Source organism: Battus philenor, unplaced genomic scaffold (assembly GCF_028537555.1).
Source record: "Battus philenor isolate CCGP_79_NKW_IND1 unplaced genomic scaffold, ilBatPhil1.0.hap1 SCAF_27, whole genome shotgun sequence".
NCBI classification, from domain to species: Eukaryota; Metazoa; Arthropoda; class Insecta; order Lepidoptera; family Papilionidae; genus Battus; species Battus philenor.
The window spans coordinates 4,115,703-4,138,446 of record NW_027181690.1 but is presented as its reverse complement, the minus strand read 5'-3'; the positions used below and the strand labels follow the sequence as shown (position 1 = coordinate 4,138,446).

Here is a 22,744-nt window from a genome sequence, read left to right as displayed (position 1 = left end):
ATTACCGCGAAAAAGTTAAAACACTAATGAGAAATTCGAAATTCAAATGTAAACATATTTTTTATTGTAACGCTGTTTTAGGCCACATTGAATAAGGTAGGACATTAATCTATAGCTACTGAGAAACTATCTCATTTAACTGAGAAGTAAAATGAAAAAGTAATTTATAAATTCTTTCCATGTGTTTTAATTTAGTTAAAAATAAGAAAAAGTTATCACTAGCTTAATTGTAATAATAAGAATAAATGAATTAATATTTAATTTATAATAAAGTCTAATCTGAATAAAGTGAACTCTTTCGATTTTTAATGTTTATGGTAATAAATTACGAACAAGTCTCACTTACTATTGACATCATTACGTCACAAACGTGATATGCTACAGATTGATTTGCATTTTTAATTCCTTTATGTCTATAGAACTACCTAGTTCATAGAATGGAAAACTCTAGATGATCGCTGGCAAAAGACGTAAATAATATATTAGGGGAATCGGAAAGTAATGTCGTTTCTGCGCAGGTAGATATTTGATTGTCATTTGGTAACTCATTACGTACTTGAAAGGCGCTATATACTAGATGGCAAATGGTTGTTGATAACGAAGGTGAATATATTGTTGATTAGAAATAAAAACTTTTAAAAATGTAGCCGTGTGAATTTAACTTAAGAAAGCGGCAATACTTTACGGTCCCCCTAATATATTTAATTGATATATTCGATTAAATTTATGTTTTTAACTAAAAAATATAGCCTGAAATTCTTTAAGCTTTTAAGTTTTATTCATTTATTCATATTAATAACATGAGATGAATGCCAGAAGAGCCCAATTTCCGAGAAATTACAATTACATTGAGTTACCCAGTGATCGCATCCTTGTGAATAAAATACGGTGCTGTGAGAGTTTCTTAATATACCTTAATCTGAGAATAGCTACATAAAAAACTAAACTCAGGCGGATCTTTTTGATGAAAACGTCACAAATATCCATACAAAAACCTTTACAGAACAACTGACCTTTACAAAAGTATAAAAGGATATTTTATTCGACTTTTGACTTTTTCAGTTTAATATACTTTTCAGGATTTTTTTCTGTTCAATTGTTTAAGAATATTTTAAGGGAATAGTTGGTTATCCATATTAGATTATATTTAATGTTATAGTAATTCATTACAGATCAGATACAGATAACTGAGATATTTTTATATATTCTTATTATATCAGATACAGATATAATTAGAATATACAAAAATATTTAAAACATAAAAACGAAAACTTGAACACTGTGTCAAAAATGATAGCAGACGTACTGCTTCCTCTCAAGAAAAGAAATTTTATTTTTTTCGGGTTTAGAAAAGTTAGGCCAGCATTTTGTAAATACTCTTTATAAGAAGTTCTAATGTCTTATTCATTTACTAGTACTACATTACCAACAAAAATAAAATAAATTAACCTCAAAACAATCTAAAAAATCTTAGAGAAAATTTATCTATAACAATTTACACAAAATTTATAATAATTTATTTTACTTACATTTAATAATTATTCTTAAACGATAATTATGAACACCAATAACCTTGATTTTACATTTGACATATTTTTTTTAAAAATCAAATTAAAAAAGTGTCATATTGACTTTCGCGCCAATTCTGAATTATGGCCGCCAAAAGTTGCGAGACGCGTTTCGGGCGCGCTACGGCGGTCGATCCTCTAGTTGCCCTTTAACCCTCGCAATTATTGCAGTTCTATTAATAGCGACAAACAATTGGCTCAATAATTACACGTCCGACCGGCTTCGACGATGGGAATGTCAAAATTTTAATACATTTGTTACTCACACAAACGGTACAACAATTAACTAACGCCCGTATTTTCTTACAAACGAAACGTATTGTAGCAGGGAATGTAACTATTATATATTCCATTTCTTTTTTTCTATATAGCACAAAGGTGACTGAGAAACCAGCATGTGCGATGTATTTCACTTTAGCTGCGTTGTCATTAAGAAATATACAGGACGATTATTAACAGGTAGACAAGCTATAAAGCGTTGTATATATAGGCCATTTCATAGTAAAAAGCTTTGAACCTATTCAATTCAATCACTTGTATAAAATGATCACTCCAAAATATGTTACATCAATTTATTTTTTATAAAGAAATGCGACAGTTCAATTACTTCTGGCAGTGACAACCCTGCAGGAACAGAGAGTAATTAATATTCAATTTTAATAGACAGCTATTTGCATTTAGAAAACGCTTTTTCTTAATTCATCGCGTTACTTATTATATCCGAAACTAATATTTTTTGACAGAGTACACACATACACACATACTCTAATTACTCTATTTATTCACCCCTTTAAAGTTTTTACACTTATAATTAATCACACTGTATATACAACTTATTAATGTTGATTTTAAGAAGAATTCTAGTTACATATATATGTACTAACAAGATATTAATAATAATAATAATAAAAGATTCTATTTAAAAGAGTATTCAGTGCTGGATCTGTAATATCAAGTCCTTTGCCTTATTAGTACGATGAAAATAAATTCAAAGGACTTTATAATTTCACAAATATAATGTATAACATTAATTTGCATTGTTAATATCTAGATATATCGATAGAACAAGAAGAAGAAAATGTTTATTTACATGATAATCTTTTGTAAACAATATAAGGAAATAAAGATAACATCCGATGCGTTTATTGCATTTAAGAATGGTTTCCTTTGTGCGTTTACGTTGAATAACGAACTTGTTTTTCAAGGCATGATCGAAACCTGTTTGGAATTTATAAATTCATACACAATATTCGACACAACAAAGACGCTGTTTATTGAAAGTAATATACGATAATGATTGGAATAGTGAGATAGGCGCTCACTGCAAGGCGTATGCCTCCCCCGAAGATTTAGACGATGACCTGTCTTGCGCTGATGGCATCCAACGAGTTCCCGTAATCTTGACCATACTGTCGATCCCACGTTCACCCACGGACCTACGCCGCGTCTGCTGACTCGTGGTCGCCTCTAGAGAAACTTTTGGTACTGTCGGTCGTCATCTGCACAAGCGATTTGCGCTGCCTACTGCCACTTTAGACAAAATATTTACAGAACTACACTTGATTCTATATCACTGCGAAGCTTAACCTAAGCACTCTTCATTGCTCTATGGCAATTCTTCAAGAAATTCTTCAATTCTCTATGTATCAGATTGGATCTGATAAAATTAAAGTGTAGACGAGTTCTCTCCACTTCTGTCTATACGATCGGTTGTAACAGTTTTTAAAACGCTTCACCGCGTCAAAAATGAACTTTTGATCCGCATTCGCGTACCTTGATACTCCCCGATACACTGCGTGCACTGTAGGCGCGGTACAGCAGTTTTGGTAACAGTATATTCAATGTTAATTATCACTCTCTCGTAGATACATGTCCAAACTATCTTGACATATATACTTATTGATGCGACACTTCATTTACGCGCCTAAGCATCTTTTTCTAGCAACACAACAGAGTTTTTATCTTTTCCTTTTCCAACTCATGTCCTATCAACTCTCGTCTCTTTTTTCGTCACACTCAGCTTCATAATAGTATCTATATCAGTGTTTTGATCGATCAGTAAATGTATATAATGTACTGAGGCAGTACAAATAAAATTATTTATCGATATGGTTCTGAGAACCGTATTTCATTCAAACGTAATTATTGAATTAATGTTGAAAAACAATAGACGGAACGAGGAAAATTGTTTGCTGCGTGCATTAAATAATATAGTTAATTACGTTGGTTAACAAGTGTGCACTTATCGTTTTGTAAATTAATTTGTTTGTGTTTGCTAATGCTTTACGGTAATTGATGGTAAAAAAAAAGATAACAGTTCTAAAGGCAACGATACTGCAGATGAATTGACCGGAAGAAGCTCTGGGATGAGAAAAATCATCAATAAATGTAAATCAAGGAGTGAACAAATTGTCCTGGAAATAACAGCAGAAAGGTTTAATTTGGAAAGCTACTATTCTAGATTCTTCTAGACTGCCAACCTCACACACATAAAAAGATCATACATAAAAACAATTATCTCAATGAATTACTAGCATACAGCGATTTTTATGCAGAGAACAGTTGGCCGTTGGGACCTAAAGGTTCTGGAGAAGAGATCACGAATCATCAAGCTCAGCGCAGGATGTCCATTACAGGATGGACTGATGCGCTTAATACGGCCGAGGGGAGAGGCATCCAGGTTTCTAAGTGGTCTTATAGAAAATTTATGAGGGCGGCCTATGTCCACAGCTAGACATAGACCGAAAAGATAGTAGATGATTATAAAACCTGTGTAACTTTAGGAGATAGACCATTAATTGGGTATTGTTTTAATAAGAAGAAATATTTAAAACATACATATTCCACATGTCATTTTAAATTCGAATTTCAAAAAGAGAACATATTCACCATGACGTATATACAATATACTTAATGCCAACAATATAACACCAAAAGTGTGCAACGGAGAATAAAATCATTGTAAGCTCTCACATTCCCGTTAGCGAGAACTGGTTCCGTGCGACAAACTTGACACTTTGCATTATATTACGGATCCTGTGTACACTCAAAGGCAAAAAAACTTACACTTTGCAAAATTTAATTTTAATTTTTTTTTTAGTTTTAACATTTGAAACGACTTTTTATTTTTCTTTGTGACGTGTAATTCTGGCGCCTTTAACGTAATAAATAATATTGACAGTTGGACAGCTCTCTCGAAGCACGTCAATGCATCCATCCTAGCTGATTTAATTTGGCCACCGGTGAAAACAACGAATCGTTCGTTATGTCGCCATTAGTTGAAGCATCATTAAGCTGACATTATAAGTAAACTTAAGTGAACCTATAGTTTTTAGGAATAGTTCTCCGAAGAAATCACTGTTTGCGACAAGACCGCCGATTCTTTTACATAATTCATGTAATTCCTTTTCTTTGTTTAAATAACTAAACCAGTAATAACGAAAACGGAGTAATTAGATAATACGCATAGAAAGAAACAGAAAAAAAAAAACATTTATTAAATCCTCCTTTAAAACCAGGACTAAATAATCAGATAATAGATACTTTTAATACATTTGATAAATAATTTATGCTCGATCAAGGATTGACAATAAATTTGGTAACAAGGATTAAGGAAATACGCATTAACTATGGTTAACGATATTGCAATTAAACCTTTTAAATAGTAAGCAGTGTTTATAATAAGATTGCTTATCAAAAACTCTATTATCTCTTATTTTTTTAGTGTGTATTGGTTCTTTTACATAACTACGTTGAAATGTTAATATCATATAAGTAAAAGGAAATCCGCCGAAATCAATTCAGTCGATAATTCTCAAAGTTTTATTGGGTTGAGAAACTTTTTAATTTTTTTCCTGTATCGAATAAATGTAACGTATGGTGATTCGAAATTGGCGCAAAAGCTTTATAGCTTATGTCTAAAAAAATAATAATATATTAACCTCTGAAAAAGTTTTACACCTATAACCAATATCGCGATGTTATACAGATTGTTATAATATCGCCATATTTCACAGACAGCTTAGAGTGGCCTCAACACGCCATGGGGAGAGCTATGTTCAGGATCTCTACACAAAATCAATCAGGAAAGAGAAGATCCGTAAATTTATGAAACATATTTGATCATGACATTATTTAAGTGCTCACTTTGTTTATTGATTAATAAATGTGCAAGGTACATTTTGATTTCGTAATCTACAAATAGCTTATAACTAATTTTCAAACGCGTGTAATTCGAAGCAGCAAGTCAAGTATTTTATGAAATGATCTAGTTTCTAAACAATTTCCTATTTTTTTTTCAAACTTTAAGAAACGTCAATAAAAAAGTATATAAAATGGGTAAAGTCTTTTTCTCGTTATACGACCAAGGGAAATAAGTATTAATTTTTATATACAGGTTGATTAAAAGCAAATATAAAAGCTTTAAAAGAATAGCTATATATAGCACAATTACTGTCAATTAATGGGTATCTATTTACAGATCAATGGTTGTAGAAGTAATAATCAAAATGGGAAGAAAAAGCGTTTATAAAATTAGGTTTACATTATATTAAAATTAATTGTATTGTTTCGAAGATGTTAATACTGTTAGCCCAAAGGCTTTCATAGCTTCATTTGGCATGAGTTCAGGAAACAGAAATCCGTGAAGTATAAAAATTAATTATTATTTGCTAACAGTCGCTGAAGACTATACTGCCAGAAGTTACTGACTTGTTTCATTCCAAAAGAGAAAATAATTTAATGTAACTAATTTCGCAGTTGTCATTTTAAAAGAGCTTCTTACATTCACCCCTTCAAAGCTTTTGCATCTAAAGCCAACCACGCTGTATATTATAAAAAACGACGATTCAAACTTTTGCGTGATATATGCAGTAAAAAAAAATTGTTTGCGTCGGAAACAATAAAGCGCTCACAGACGAAGTTTAGCGAAAACATTAAAGCGCATTCCTAAGTCTACAGCTCCTAAAGACCGCCGACACAAATAAAATCAGTAACACTGTTTTTGTTAGCATTCCAACAGCCCGGATCGTATAATTAAATTAGTACAATGTAAACATTCGGCACCGAAACGGGATTGCTTATGTCTATGACTTGACCGGCTGGCTCTATGTTCTCTGTTATTTATTACCCCGCGAGCATGCGTCGGCGGCGTATGTTTGGAATTCCGAATCGAGACGGACATAATTCTTTTTTTAAGTTATAAATAACGTTCATTCATGGCGCTGTACTGCTCTTAACGAAATTTCAAATCGGTTCACTTTGTTAATACTGTCGATACATTAAACCAATTCCGATCATATAAATTAAAAAAAATATTTTTCCGTTAGCCATGCAAATGTCATTAGATGTAAACCTAACTCGTTATATTTTTCATTATAATTTTTTAAGTAAATTTCTTTATTTTTGGGTAAAATTAGTTTGTTCACATTCAATAATATTTGTTCATAACCCAAAAACGCAAGATTTTTGGTTTTATGGATGGACAAAAGATGGTCTTCTGGGGGAATGACAGGGTTATGTGGGGTTCCTACCCAATAAAACCCCTTCGGTGGTCATCCTCGGTACCCGAGGAGAGTTATAATATAACTTAACTAAAGAATTCATATCGCTTGTTGCCAATATTTTGGCTCCTATATTTCACTTGAAAAAAAAGAAGACTACTTCTTTTTGCTGTATCATCGTTTCAGGTTATAGACGCACACTGCAAGGCATATACCTCGAAAAGATATCCATCAATATACGACAGCAGTTTGGTTTTATGTTACGCAAAGGATGCTGCTGCCCATCTCTAGAAACTTGTTTGTCAACAGTGGCAATCATGTACAATTAATGCACAAAGTATTGACTTTGAAGTTAAGACCCAAGAATCGAACCAGCGACTTACGATCTCAAATCTTAGTGCTCTACCACTGGGTTACCACTGCTCAGTCTTCGCAGTACCGATATGGAACAAAAACTTAACGTGCACTTAGCGAAACATAAATTATTTGGAATTAGACTCTCCCTAAATGATTCCGAATAAATAGTACAGAAAATCATTAGTCATTAAAAATACCACTGAGGATAAAAAACTATTTTGAAATGTTACGTAGTATTAAGTCGGGTGAGAATGAAGAATCAAGATATGGAAATCCTCCTCTGGATAGACCAACAAAGTCGCGGGAAGTCGCTGTTTATGGGCAGCGCATGTCTGGTAATCGTGATGATCTTTGAAGGAGGCCCGTGCCTTGCTTTGAACGTCTATCAGCTGACATAATGATGATGATGACTTGAACACTTCAGATCCGTAAACGAATTTGAGTAACTGACCTAGCAAATTGGCAAGTTGAGCAAGCTATATAGCTCGCAGAACAAATGGCTGGCAGGGCCGAAAGATTCTAGAGTGGATACCACGAACTAGCAAATGACGTCACAGTGCAGAATCAACTTTGATAGATGCCGGTCGCTTCTTACCGAACCTATTAGAAATTTATGGGAGAAGCTTATTTCCAGCTATGCCTTTCGGCTTAAATTATGACTTCGTACTCAGCTCTGTCCGTGACCATGTTGCAGAGCATTAAAAACAAACGACACAAAAATTAAAAAACTGCAGTTATTTGCATTGAAATTGGTTTCGTTATCATCATTTCAGTTATTGTAATAAATATAAAAATAAATATTATACACCTATAATATTGTCACGGAGTGTACAGTGTAGATACCAGATCTACTAAGGCCGGGGGCAATAGCCTTCAGTCCTCTGCCTTCAAGTGGATCAACCTGATCGTATAATGTAATATGCATAATGTGTCTTATCATTTTTTATTTTAAAAAAATACTTAAAACATGTCACATACCACTTACGAAATCACGGGTATCCTTAATAGCATCTCATTTTTAAATAAAAATATGTTTAATGTACCGGTGTCGTACCGTTATATTTTTATGCATTATTCAAAGAATTTTAACATGAGACACATGCGAGGTTCCGTCTATATTTATTTTACAATCTAATTTTTTTTTACGTAATTTAGGACATTTCTTTATTGCACGTATTACCGCTTAATTAATTAAATTTCCTCTTTAAAAAGTAAACAAATCCTGTGTCTGAGTGCATGTATGCTTTTGCGCCTTTTCTTAGTTTTAATATAAAATTATAAGCATATCGTTAAATAAACCATATTCTAGAGTTTAAGAATTTTTAGTTGATCAAAATGTGCGGAACTTGGTTCATTGACTCTTTTACATGGTTGATATTACAGTTTATAAAATAAACATTGTTAAATTTCAATAAAAAAGCAACTGTTGAGTTTTTGGCCGGCTCTCCTCAGCAGATCAACATTCCGGTGATAACTACTAATTATAATGGTGAAGAAAGTAACAGTTTTACTTGTACTAAAAGAAAATAACAATTGTTTTATCAAACAAGCCTATTGCTCTACTTGAAAACGAATGAATAACTTGTGATAATCAAAACATAAAATAATACTCAAAATTTTTGTAGAGTTCGTAACTCTACCAAAATCTCCAATAATTGTATACATTTATCTCTTTTTTTAATGAAATACTTGAAATATAGTGTAAAAAAACATTAAAAACACATAACACAAAAAATAATAATATTACAGCTATAGTGTATAAAAAATTAAAATGAAAACACATTAAATATTTATGAATAATTTAAATATATAAACAAATTGTTAAGGTGGTCGAAATATTACTTTACGACGTAACTATACGACATCGATCGACGACAAAATCAAGAGCCCGGGAAGTCGCTGAATGATGGCTACACAAGAGTAGTCATCGTGGCAATCTTTGGAGGAGGAGGAGGAGGGGGAGGGCTTGCTTTATTGCAAACTATGTCTATCACCTGACATAATTATGACTGACTTAATTACTCTAACCGTTTGCCACATTAGTAAATTCTATGATATAGTGTACTTTCATAAAAAATTCTCAAATTGATTTAACCATTAGTTTTAAATAATAATTTCTTCTAGACCTAAATTAAGTACAAGAATACTTAGGGTTATGGCTATTGGAAATCACTGGTTGTATAATATCAAGCAAAACATCAATTAAAAATATTGGGTGCATTAGCACTTAGGTAACTTTTACGAGGGGATGAAGCCTTCACCGCTCAACTCCCACGATGTTCACGCATGCATTCTTCCCAGCAATTGCCAAACACGCTTCTCTATCAATGGAGAGAAAAATCACCGTTTCTCCTACTGTAAAAAAGCTTCCCGATCAATATCATACCTTACTTCTTGGCCTCTTCATTTAATGTTAACAACGGACTCCTATGAATCCGTCACCAGGAGGGCAAGGGACCAACACACTTCTCACAAGTACCTTTCTCAGCCCCCTGCGGTAAACGGTATTTGGCTCAATCCCCAACCATGATAGATTATTATCGTCGTCATGATGAGAGTATTATCTCCCATAACCACTACGCACCCACGTCAGGTGGGCCATGTTACCATCACCGTGTGTGACCAATCCACGGTTTTATACCCCTCAACCACTACAAGACGAGAACCCGTTTGAAAAAATCAATCGTTTCAGAAATAATAAATACCGTTATACTATTTTTAATAATAAAATTTCGATATTACATTTAATTATTGTTTACAATCTGTCACTACAGGATTAATACTGCCAGAAGTTATGGACTGTCCCATTCCAATCGAAAGAATAATTGGAAAGCTTAAAACTTTTTGCTGACAAATGAGCTACTTATTCATTTAAAACTTTAACACCTGTAACCAATCAACCTATATATTAGCAGGCAAGTTATAACTACAATTTTTAATACTTATATTCCAATGAGTTTGTTTTCGTTAAGCCTATTTTGGCGAAAAAAACAATGTCCACAAAATAATTAAAAACATTCCCACAATTTTATAATTAATTTTGCATAACACGTGTTCCAAGAAAACAAGAGTTTAGGTATATTGACACGAAATTATGAGCTCATACTGTTATCGCACACGCGAACCGATTCCTGTTCATAATTAATATATACTGGGTTAAAGTTCAAAATAATATTTTAATTACTCTATACCCAATATCGACAATAAATAATCGATATATACAATTCGTGTAACTGTTTACATCACTATGCCAATAACGTGTGTATCGAAGTTTGAAGTTTTAAAACATTATTTTTTTTTTGTCGACGATTTTTATACAAAATCTTACCCTAACTACACTTCTTCTAATCTATATAAAGGAGATTCCTTTTTTGCAATTGTTACATCATGACGCCTCTATTAATATATAGGGTGATTGGTTGTAGGTGTAAAAGCTTTAAAGAAAACTGAGGTATAGTAAACCTATGTAAGAATTATAAACAATTGGGTTCGGATTTAATTTCTGTAGAATGCAGACTTTGCACTGACCGAAGTTATTTGCCTTTCGCATCATTCCAATAGAAAAATAAATTGATGTAAAATATTACAAAGTTATCAGATAATACAGGTGATTGTAAACAGTTATAAAGCTTTAATACTTTTTTAGTTTTATCTGCAAAATCGAAGAAGAAGTGAGAAAATCCGCAGAAGTAAAAAGGTCACCAAAGTAACTTGAAGAATTGCTCGTTTGAAATGCCAGTGGGTGAGGTATATCGCTCGTGCAACCGATGGCTGTTGCAGCCCAGACAGTCTCGTGTGGGCTGATGGGCCGACGGCATAGTAAAGGTCGCTGGAAGTCGCTGGATCTGGACTGCGCAAGACCGATCATCATCACAATATTTGAGGGTGACCTGTACTTCGAAATGGGAGTCTATCGGCTGAAATAAAGGAAACTATGAATCTTTTTTGCTGATAGCTTTGAAGCTTTTTCACAATTTATAAGCAATCCATATACAAAGTATGTGAATTGTAGAAATCATTATTCAGTAATACGATAATAAAAGGTCCCTTATTATTTAAGTAACAGTAACATACTTAAATTCGACTGAATCATTAATTATAAATTCTAAAATCAAGTTATCTCTTGGCTACCAAAAAAATACGTATAAAACTTTGCAAACATTATAAAACGGTGATACTATAACAACATGCGTGTGTAGATCTTATTTTTAATCTGTTAAAAAAGGAAAGATATATTATGATTTAAATTATAATATAGAAATAACACACTAATATTTTAACGCAAAACATCTACTAACATAAATGAAATGGATTGTAATATTGCTGAAAAGAATATATTACAGGATGAAAGAAAAGAATTATACATTTTAATTCAGTACGCTGGTTCTTGTTACAGACTTTCGAATGCATTGTAATGAAACTGTCGGCGAGCAAAACGACTTGTGACTCATGTAGTACAATATGAAGGAAGTAAAAGCGCAAATATCAGGTATCCAAAGCTAACCCGGTGATTCACTGGAAGCACGTAACGAACAGAAAACACGCCATTGTTTTAACTTATCATTAAAATTGTTTTCGAACTGCAACGTTTTCAAACTTCCTACAAAATTTATTAGAAATGAATCCGCTACATTAAATTGTAATAAATTGTACATTTTAATATCGACATGTATTTAAATAGATCGTTAAAAGGGCATTTTGTTGTAAACAAAATTAAAAAAATTAATTATTTTAAACAATATATCAATAAAACCGGTTATTGTCAATTTTAGTATGTATATGCAATTAGCAGGTGGAGATAAGTTACCACCCGAATATGTATCTATTCTTTCTTTGAGGTGAGGTCAACAATATATGCAATTAGCAGTTGGAAGTGAGTTACCACCCGAGTATGGATCTGCTCCTTCTTTGAGGTGAAGTCACCTATTTATGCGATTAGCACGTGAAGATCAGTTACCACCCGAGTATGTATCTATTCCTTCGTTGAGATGAGGTTACCGATTTACCCAATTATAAGGTGGAGGTGAATTATTACCCAAGCACGTATCTGTTCCTTCTTTGAAGTGAGGTCATTAATATACGCGATTCGCAGGTGAAGGTGAGCTACCACACAAACACGTGTATGTTTCTTAAATGTAACAACTTAGAAGGAAGTGTGATGAAGTAATGTCAGAAGTGGGATCGGAGGCGGTGTTTTCAAAATCTGTTGCGTTTCAAATCTGCGACAAAATTTGAATTAAACGCATAAGAATAATTTAAATTAAAAAAGGCTGTAGTGGCCAGTAAGTCGGAGAGTGATCACTAGGTACGTTTTCAAAGATTCGATTCAAATACTTTTTTAAGTTAGTGAAATAAAATTTACATTAATATACAAAATTCTTTATAAGACAAGACAATTTTTTTAAAAAAAGATAAAGAGATTGAGTTACTGACCACTTAAATAAAAAGAAAGTTTTACAAACTGGCTTCATAACATTTTTAAAGGTTTTTTTTTATTAAACAATAAAACATGCGTCAATCCAATGGTAGAAAACGCACGCGGTGATTCGGCGGATACGTCATTCCGTTATCGGCGGTCAGGGGTCGCGTTTCATTCATCCAGCTGCGACCTCGCTATCTCATGATGTCACAGCCCGTGATGCAGTGTAAATAATGCCGATTGTTAACTTATGTTGTTAACTTATGTAGTTATGAAAAAGAAAAAACTATTAACTGGATATATCTTTGCTAAAATATACTTACTCTGGCCATAATTACTGTTCCAATAAGAAAATAACATTTGTCAAATGACAATTTGGACTCTGTCATTCTTACGTGAATATATACTTTTTTCATTTTTACCCCAGTTGGTGAACACAAAAATATTTAACAATATTTTTGTAATATTCAAATGAAAAAACCTCTCACAAAGTTCATTTTATTACACATAAAATTTGATTATTGTTTACTACCTGTACCTGCGGACTGTACTCTCAAAAGTAATTAGCCTATCGCATTCATTAATGGAAAGAATAAATAACGTAACATATTTCAGAGTGATCATCTTATGCGAAGTACCCTATATAATATCGATATATTTCACAAACAATAAATGTAAACAAGAGACGCAACGAGGCATGGAGAAGGTTATATTTGGGATTTTTAGATCTAGATCTTTCGAGATCGAATTAGGAAGGAAGCCATCCGTAGACGAGCGATGATAATGTAATTTAGCGATCAAATGAGTTTCCTTTCAAAGACTTATTATAACCAATCAACTTGTATAAAACCGACGTCGTACATATTTGACCAAAACTGTTTCACACGAGACGACTGTCACTTTAACATTAATCATCATCTTTAATTTCCACGTTACATCTTGTCAACACTATTTACAGAGTACATCTATACAATTGATAATTTAACCTTCGTGCGTTTTTTCTTATGATTTTTTTTATATCTTAATTAGTGTTGCACTGCGTGACATCTTTTAAAGACCTTTTTAATGGACAATGTCAATTATATTGTCGCAACAATCATTAGGCAGCTGGTTGTGGGAAACCCGACATTTTCCTCTTTTGTCGCAAAGGATTATTAAGGTTGCACCCGGATGGGCTGTGACAATAGGTTTTATTTATTTTGTCATTTGTTCCCCTGCCATGTGTTCCTTTACATTTCGGGTACAAATAATTTTTCCGATTTTTTTTATCTCGCTCCTTCCTTTCCTCACAAATTCTTTTCCTCTTCCTGCACTTTCTTCACAACATCTTTCATTCTTTACGTTCTGATCTTCTTTCACATATCGCCTTACTTCCCTAGTCTACATTCCTCATTACATTGGTTATTTAATTTTTTTCCTCGTTGAGGAAACTTAAAAACTAGTTAAACTATAACATACGAAATACGACATAACAAAAGGCTCATAACAAATTTCCGCCTTCAGCATTATTTAGATTATGAAGACATGCAAAAAAATCATAATCCTACATAGAAGAAAGTTATTCAATAAACTTTATAGCATATATAGGTGTGGACCATTTATTTATACTTTGTATCTATTATTTTTTTCATGATCATCGATAGTTTTCCTTACTTTTTTATTACATACTTTTGGTTTCTTGCTGTCGGGCATACCCGACTCCTTAATTTAATCTTCAGATTTGTTCTTATCGAACTGTGTTGTGCCACTACAAGTAGATTTTATTGTTTCGTGATGTTCAATATCTGATTCATTATTATCATCATTTCAGCCATATAAATCTGTAATATGATCAGTTGGTATCGATTTGCACTCAGCGCCTATATATGAACTTCCTACAAATTTTCCAGTCCATTGTCTCTACTTCAAAACCTTAAGGCTCTAGCGGGCATCTGCTCTGAGCGCTATGTAACCTGCACACTGCCATTTCACTTGATACATAATGTACTGACGGAAAACAGTGCATGGGCTGCTCTCTATCAGTAGAAACTTTTTTTTTGTGTTTTCATAAGTTAAATTACTGTAATTATAGTTTGCAATAAATATATGTTATTATTATTATTGTTTAAAAATCATAGTAGAGAAAAAACGGGAAAGAGAGAGAGAAGATTGTGATTGAAGAGACTATGGGACGGCTTTCAATAAAATGAACCCGTGAAGGACAATAACATGAAATGATCTATAGTTGGAGTGAGACAACTTTAGTGCCAGACAATGTTTAGATTTCTCAAGACGTTATCACAATACCGGGGGGAAACGGTGGAATTCGTATCATATACAAAGCTTAAGTTCCTACAGTGGTCGGAAGACTCGGCAGAGGAATCGATGGCGTGGTAAAATAATGGTGGTTCACAATTAGCAAGCGGGAGCCCATATAACCAATGTGTCATTATTGTGTATATTATTAGTTAGGACAATAACGAAAGTTAAGAACAATCTTGAATATCATCTAATAAAGGCAAGACATCTAATCCAGATCCCACGATTTGATGAAAATTTCTCAAAAGGCCAGATAACGGCTAAGGCTTGAAGTTTCTGTAATGGAGAGCAAACAAAGTGAAGAAGAAGCTAGCTAGAAGCCTAAATATGCTGTTTATAGGCCACTACCAACTAGTCTTATATGAAAACGGGATACCTGTATCCAGCAGGTTATGCCTTACGGCTGAAATGATGTTGATAAAAAATATTTTAACTCGTTTGAGAGCTTTCAATCCAATAAAACTGTAAACGCTAATTAGCAAATAGCATTTATGAAAACAAATTAGCACGAATGTAACGTGCTAATACTTACAAATAAAAACGTATAAAAATCCTTTTTAATAAATATCTACCTTTGTGGTTATTAAGTATACATATTTATTATAAGCCAGACTAAACAATAATTGGGTAAAAAAAAACTTCAAACAACGTCTGGAAAAAACAAATATAGCGTGAGCTATTTTCAGAAGCGGCGCTTTGCGAAAAAAAAATAAGCGACATCCGCTAAAGCTGCTACAAAACAGCGTCGGATCGTGTAATGGCTCGATTAACATTGACATCTGAACCAAAAAAAATGCAATGGTGATTAAAAACTTTTTCTTTCTTTTTTAAGTAAAAAAGCATCACTCTACTTTTAGGGAGTTATTAAAAACCTTAAAAAAATTATCGAATGTTTTTTTCTTTAATCCTAATAACGCATGTTTTTAAAAAAAAAATTCACGTAATTTATTTTTTTAATTTTAACTCGCTCAGAAAACTTAAAACTTAAAACATTTTAAAAGGCGATTTAAACATCAAGGCGTCATTACAAGTTTCCGCCTTTAGCATTACATACATTGTGAGGACGTGCAAAAGGATCATAATCCTACACACAAGAAAGTTACTCAATAAACTCAATAGCACGTACAGGATGAGCAAAAAAGTCTATCTAATATGATCATTATCATCAGGACAGGCGAAAGACGCCCACTGCAAGGCAACGGCTACTCCCTCAGGTAGCCACGATGACCGGTCTGGTGGAGTCCGCGTCCAGGAATTTCCCGCCTTGACTATGTCGACGGTCCACCTAGTTGGCAAACTACTCACACCATAAGTTGTCATAGTTTCCATTCGAGAATCTTTCGGCTCCGTTCTGACCGTTGGTCACACGAGCGATGTGCCATTTCGAACGAGCAATTTTTCGAACTATGTCGGTGTTTTCTACCTTGGTTCTTCTACGGATTGTAATGTTTTTCTATATTTTAATTGTTACTGTAGTAATTGAATTATTTACAACGATGAAATACCACAGCAAAAAATAGTTGTTTTACGTTAATAAATACTGTAAGATCGTTTTGCAAACAACAAATACGAAATATTCCTAATATTTGTCAACAACTTGTCCCGACAGACTTTGTAATACCAAAAGATATTCCATTTGCCTCTCAATAGAAAAAAAATGAGTAAATCTGACATATTTCATTTCACAATGATTATATACGAAAAATTATATATTAATTTTGTGTTCGAAGTAGCTGTCAAAAAATTTTCTGCGCCTGAACTGTCAAGCCTTTGTAATAGACATCTACGTTTTATAATTATAACATTATATTTTACATTCATTTAATTATATGTATTTGTTTTTCAAATAATTATTAACTGTTTTCATATTTATGAAAAATTTCTTTTACACAGAGATTTATTTTTATTAATTTGATCTATTGATAATCTAAAACATACTCTTAAGATTTGCTGTCTGATGAACTATAGCATATTTGACAATTAATAAAAAAATCACTATTTCAAAACTTTTTTAACTACAAATTATATACTTGTGTTTTTCAACAAGATGGAGTCGTCTGTAAGATTTATTTACTGGTTTTTGTTGCTGCTGATAGTTATAAGAGTACATGTTTATTGCGTATGGTGTGAATGTGTTTATAAATAAATAAAATGTTTATTCCATCTAGGCAACGGACCCGTTTTATCCTCTCCATTTAATGGTACAAGAAAAAACTTTTTAGACAGATATAAGCGAGTTTATTAAAACAAATTAAAACGAACTAAATGGGAAAATCGCTCCCGCTAATGTCTTTGTACCACAAGCCATTGGCCGTTTTGGGTTTCTCAATGTATATGGTATGCAAAATTAATTATAGTAAATTTACATAAGATGAATATTACTGCAGTGTACCAATAATATAAACATAATGTCATATTAGGACGAAATAATGTCGCGCGAAGTCATAAAATCACTCCTTCTATTCTTTATATTCATTTAAATAACATATATATATATATATATATATATATATATATATATATATGTTACTTCAATTAATTATATTATTTGCACTGATAATTTAATATGTACAAAAAAAATCGAAATGTTTTTTTAATTCTACTACGATTTTTTAACATATTTAACAATAGTTGAACGATGTATGTTCATACAGATTTGTTTATATTAGTAAAAAAATCGATATTTACTCTTTAATTGGTAAAATAATAAATAAAATATCTTTAATTTCTATCTCTCTTTTTCAACTTAATACTAACAGATGACAGATTATGTATAAAGCTATTTAAAGCTTTTTTTTAATCAATATTAAACACTCAAGAGGTTACCGTGTTGTGATCGGAATGACATTTATTTTTCGCTTGGCGTCAACGATATCGGGTCGTCTTTGAGTATAAAAATATTGAATTATCTGTTATACTTTTGGCGCCATGTTGTTTATTAAAGCTTTATTGATAAATAAATGTTTTTAGCTATTATTTATGAACTTAGAATCGGTCTGAGTGTTAGTTATATTTTTTAACATATGTAATAATTATATTATAATTATCTGTCAAATTGTTTGAATATTTAAAAAGTAAATATTTCACAACAATCATCATCGTAAAACATCCACTGCTGTACATAGACATCACTAGTGTTTTCCGAGGACCTTGATAAGTTCATTTTTCCACCTGAGATTAGAAGTCCTACGCTGGGCCTATCGGTTCATGGTCTCCAGTCCAGTATCTGATCCAACGGTCATCATTCCTGTGTGCTTTGTACTTCAACTTGCCAATCCACTAAGCTATGCCGATATCTTTCATTCGTCTATTTAGTCGGACTTTTCATTTCTCCTTCATTTTAATCGACTTGAATAAATAAATAAATTAAACTACTTTCTAATTCCTGTATATGGGCAACTCGTAATTTTACTTTTTGAAAATGGAAGTCTATGTGACGGCGATTGTACAAGTTTACGCGTATATTGTTATATATTAAAATTTATAAGACTGGTGGTATCTTACACAAACTCTATGTTTATCTTTTAGTTTAGAAAAAAAAACTAAGAAGTTATGGGCAAAGCAGGGGCCACAACTAGTTAATGTTAGATTAACACGTATACAAAACGTATCACATTATTAAGACGTGTTAGCTTATCTGTAACTAGATTGCTTCGTTATTTGTTTTTTTTTTTTAAATATCTTCTAAGTCATCATTCACTGGTCGAGCTGGTTTTTAAAAATGACGTAAAAGAATATAATAAATAACCAGGATAAATATATATTTTAATATCTTTAAATTAAATCATGCAGTCTCATTCATTATTATTTTGTTTCCCCTCTCTAGCTTTCGTTCACAACTTGAAAAGGAAAGAAATATCAAAAATAAAGATTACATTATCCTTGTTCTGAATTTTTCGAATTCAGATTTTATTTTTTAAAATCGGAATTCATTTCTTCCATTAATTTTTTTTTACAAGTGGCTTTTATATATGAATTCGGCTTCATTAAATATTTAATATTCAAGGATTAATAGATTATAGACTATTTTCGAAAAAAACATGTATTCCTCCGAAAAAAGAAATAAAAATAAATTTTCGTGTTGTTTATTGCCTCTTAAACATTACATAAAATACGACATCTCATTATCACTGCAGTAAACAAGGACCTCCATTCCATTACCTCGCTAATTTAGCGATTAAATATGCATCTTTATGGTTTTTATTTGTAAAATGAAATAAAAAGAATATGAACCGGCATATGCCCGATATGACTACAAAAGGACATGTAAAATGTTTTAAGTTTTAATGGATAAAATAATAAAGTTTAACATTAAGATTGGTTATAAAACTATTGGAAAACAATGCAAAAGATCAATCAACTTTTATAGTTTATGAACAATTATTTTATTAAAAACTGTTTAGACAGTTTTTTATTATGAATAAAAAAACCGACCACCGATTATACAGGCTAAAGATTATATTTGTAACTTAACTTTACAAAGATCGTTACATATGTATATACATATTGATTATTTGACGTTCATACCTCAGTGGGAATATTTAAAAGTTTTTAATAAAACTTTATAACATAGATGTTCGTTGAGATATGAAAATCTATTTAGGTGCGACTGACTGACGAAATTCATCAGTCAATTATATCACGTTAATAAAGCCATTACAATCCAAATATAAAACTAAACAACCGTTAAACTGCCTTAAAAATACACACAGATATACATGTTGCGTTTATTCGCGAGAGCAACGGTAAAGCCCTCGGAGAAGCCGTTAAAAGCCGACCCGACTTACCGCTGCCGACCGCGAACCTCGCCCAACATATTAAGAAACTTGCCAAAAACCACTTCATTTCACACAATCCTTAAAGTATATCACAACACAAGATTAAATGAAACGATTGCGTCCTTTGCCTGGTCAGAAGTAAATGACCACCTCCCACAGCGTTCCAAACACGACTGCTACACCATCGCGTAGTGATGCCTTGATATAGTCACTGGCAAACTTGCTCGTGCGTCCGTCCGGCTAAGTTTCTCAAACCACCCTTGTTGACCCCGGCTATTAAGAGTCATATTTGCTTAGCATCACATTTTTAAAACGCATTGCATGATTTGGCACGGAGTTGTTTAATTATCTATAATTATTATTTTAATAGTAAACGCATGATGCCAGTAATGAAAAAGCCCGACGTATGCCCGCGGGCGTGGTACTTAATGAAAGACAATTGCTATTTTTTGCCACTTATCATCAGACTTTGTTTGTCTTGTTTCTAATTACTTCAATTATTTCGTTTTCAGTTTCTTCCTATTTCAGTTCAAATACCATAAAATTTAAAAAAAAAAACTTAAATGCAAATTCTTTACATAAATTCTTCAAAATTATTATTTAGATTTACCGCAATAATTGATAGTTGGCGCGAATGAGGTGCGTCAAACGTTAAAAGTTCGATTTACAAGTCCATATATCGTTCTAGGTACGCTCTACGAGTGAAAATAAACGAAATAATTTATAATTTATTAACCTTTTATTGGACATTATTCTTTAAAGTACAAAAAGCATCTTTTAACATCCACTCTACTGTAAAAAATTATCAAAGTAATCTAATTTCAGCGCCATGATGTAAAAAAGAATATTAAAAATGAATTTATGCATTCGAAATTAAAGAAATTACAAATATTTTTTTAAAATATATCTTTTGTGCCAGTGATATTATTTTAAGGATCTAGTATAAGTATTACTCATGTACTGATCGTTAGAAAATAAATTATTATATAATATTATAGAAAAGATTCAAAATGACTTTTGTATATAGAACTTAATATATTTTGACTATAGTGGGTGTTACCAATTGAAGAAATCTAAGGGTGCGCTTACATGCGGCTCCTTTTTAAGGAATGAAAAGAAATAATTTTTAATTTTTTATTGTTATTTAATTTTCATTACCGTCTTCTCACTTGACGAAATTCTGTCCTTATATTAATTGCGGGTTTTTTGGTGTACTTGTCATCTTTGTCCAAAGAACACATTAAATCACAGATTAAAAAAAGTCCTCGTGTATATTTCATGTAAATATGTTTATACAGAATGCTTTGTATTATTGCATTTATCTAATAGGGTTACCTCTATTGGAACAATGTGGCTTTGAAATAAAGACGAACTTCTCGTAAACATGATAAAGTTAATAAATCGACTATTTAATGTGACTTTCACTTCATATATGTATTTACCTGTTTTTTGCAAGCGGCTTCCAACCGGTATTTTTTTAATTCTACAGGGGAGGCGGTGAACCTCCTACTGCTTAAATAACGGTGATGATCTAAAATTCTCGCATCACAAAGTACCACGTCTAACATAGAACTAACACAAATCGTACACAATATTTGATACCAACTTATTCAAATATATAACTTGAATATGTATCGACATCGTTGTATTATATTTTTAAGAAAATGGGTAATAAATATTTACTCCACCAATGACTATTAATCCTTTAATTAATTTTTTCTTTCTCTGTTTCTAAAATCCTTCTGAGGCAAGTCCGATCCAAGTTAGTACGATATTTTTATTTATTATTACTTTAATAATTATCCGATATACCATTTTTAATACAGATACTTTGTACATATATATGAATGTTTTTTCTACTTCTTTATATATGTTTACGTACTCGTTATTAATACTTCTACTGTTTCCATACTATGGTCGTCCGGAAGAAATTGCCTCGTGTGATAAGATCGCCCATTGTACTTTTTTCTTTACTATTATGCAATTATAAATATATATATAAATATATATATATATATATATATATATATATATATATATGTATAATTAAAATATATATAAGTATATTTTCCTGTGTACGCAATAAAGAAGATATTAACTAAACTTAAAGTCTCATAAATAAATCATATAAATCTATGGATTAGAGTTCGATGACCTCTGTTGTAGATAAACGCTCTTAGTTACAGTTTTATAACAAGTTTCCGTAAAATCGCTATAATGAATATTATTATTACGTTACAAATATAGATAAATTTTTGTATTGATTCTGTCCCTTTTTTAATAATTGTACAAGAATAACACAAAAGTATTTATTAATAATAATAAAAAAAAAAACCTTTTATTTCTTATTTTACAATTGTAATGTTAATAACACACTAATAATACTTTTACTTATGACTAATTGTTAATAAGTGGTTTATTAATTATGGCGGGATATGAACCTGTCTTTTGATGAAGGCCTCCTCAATCTTCTTCCATGCGTGTCTTTATCTGGCTTGGGTCAACCAGTATTTCCTTGCTATGTTGGTTATGTCATCAACCCACTGTATATTTGGACTTTCCACCTTTCTCTTTCCTGCTGGTCCTTTCCAATTTGTTGCCTGTATGATGCACCGGCTGTCAATGTAACGAGACATGTATCCCGTTCAATGTCACTTTTATTTTATGGCATGTGTTATTACATCAAAAATATATAAATACATTTATCACAGCAATTTAATAAATCATTAATATCATCCGATTTTCATGTCTCCTTTTAGGTATAACAATGCATATGTACTTTAAGTATTATTACAAATTATTTTAGGATATTTTCTAAAGCAC

The 22,744-nt window shown here is 31.9% G+C and overlaps 1 protein-coding gene across 2 annotated transcripts in view; it reads right to left on the bottom strand.

The window, feature by feature from the left end:
- The window catches only part of LOC137925466 (uncharacterized), a 38,351-nt gene extending 18,230 nt beyond the window's left edge, over positions 1 to 20,121 (bottom strand). Inside the window, exon 1 of one of the 2 annotated variants that reach the window (XM_068768912.1) lies at positions 19,931 to 20,121. In XM_068768912.1, coding sequence (XP_068625013.1) covers positions 19,931 to 19,988 — 58 coding nt within the window. In that variant the 5' untranslated portion in view covers positions 19,989 to 20,121. The remainder of the gene's footprint in view (positions 1 to 19,930) is intronic. The other variant, XM_068768913.1, reaches the window with a different exon arrangement.
- Between the last annotated feature and the right edge of the window lie 2,623 nt (positions 20,122 to 22,744).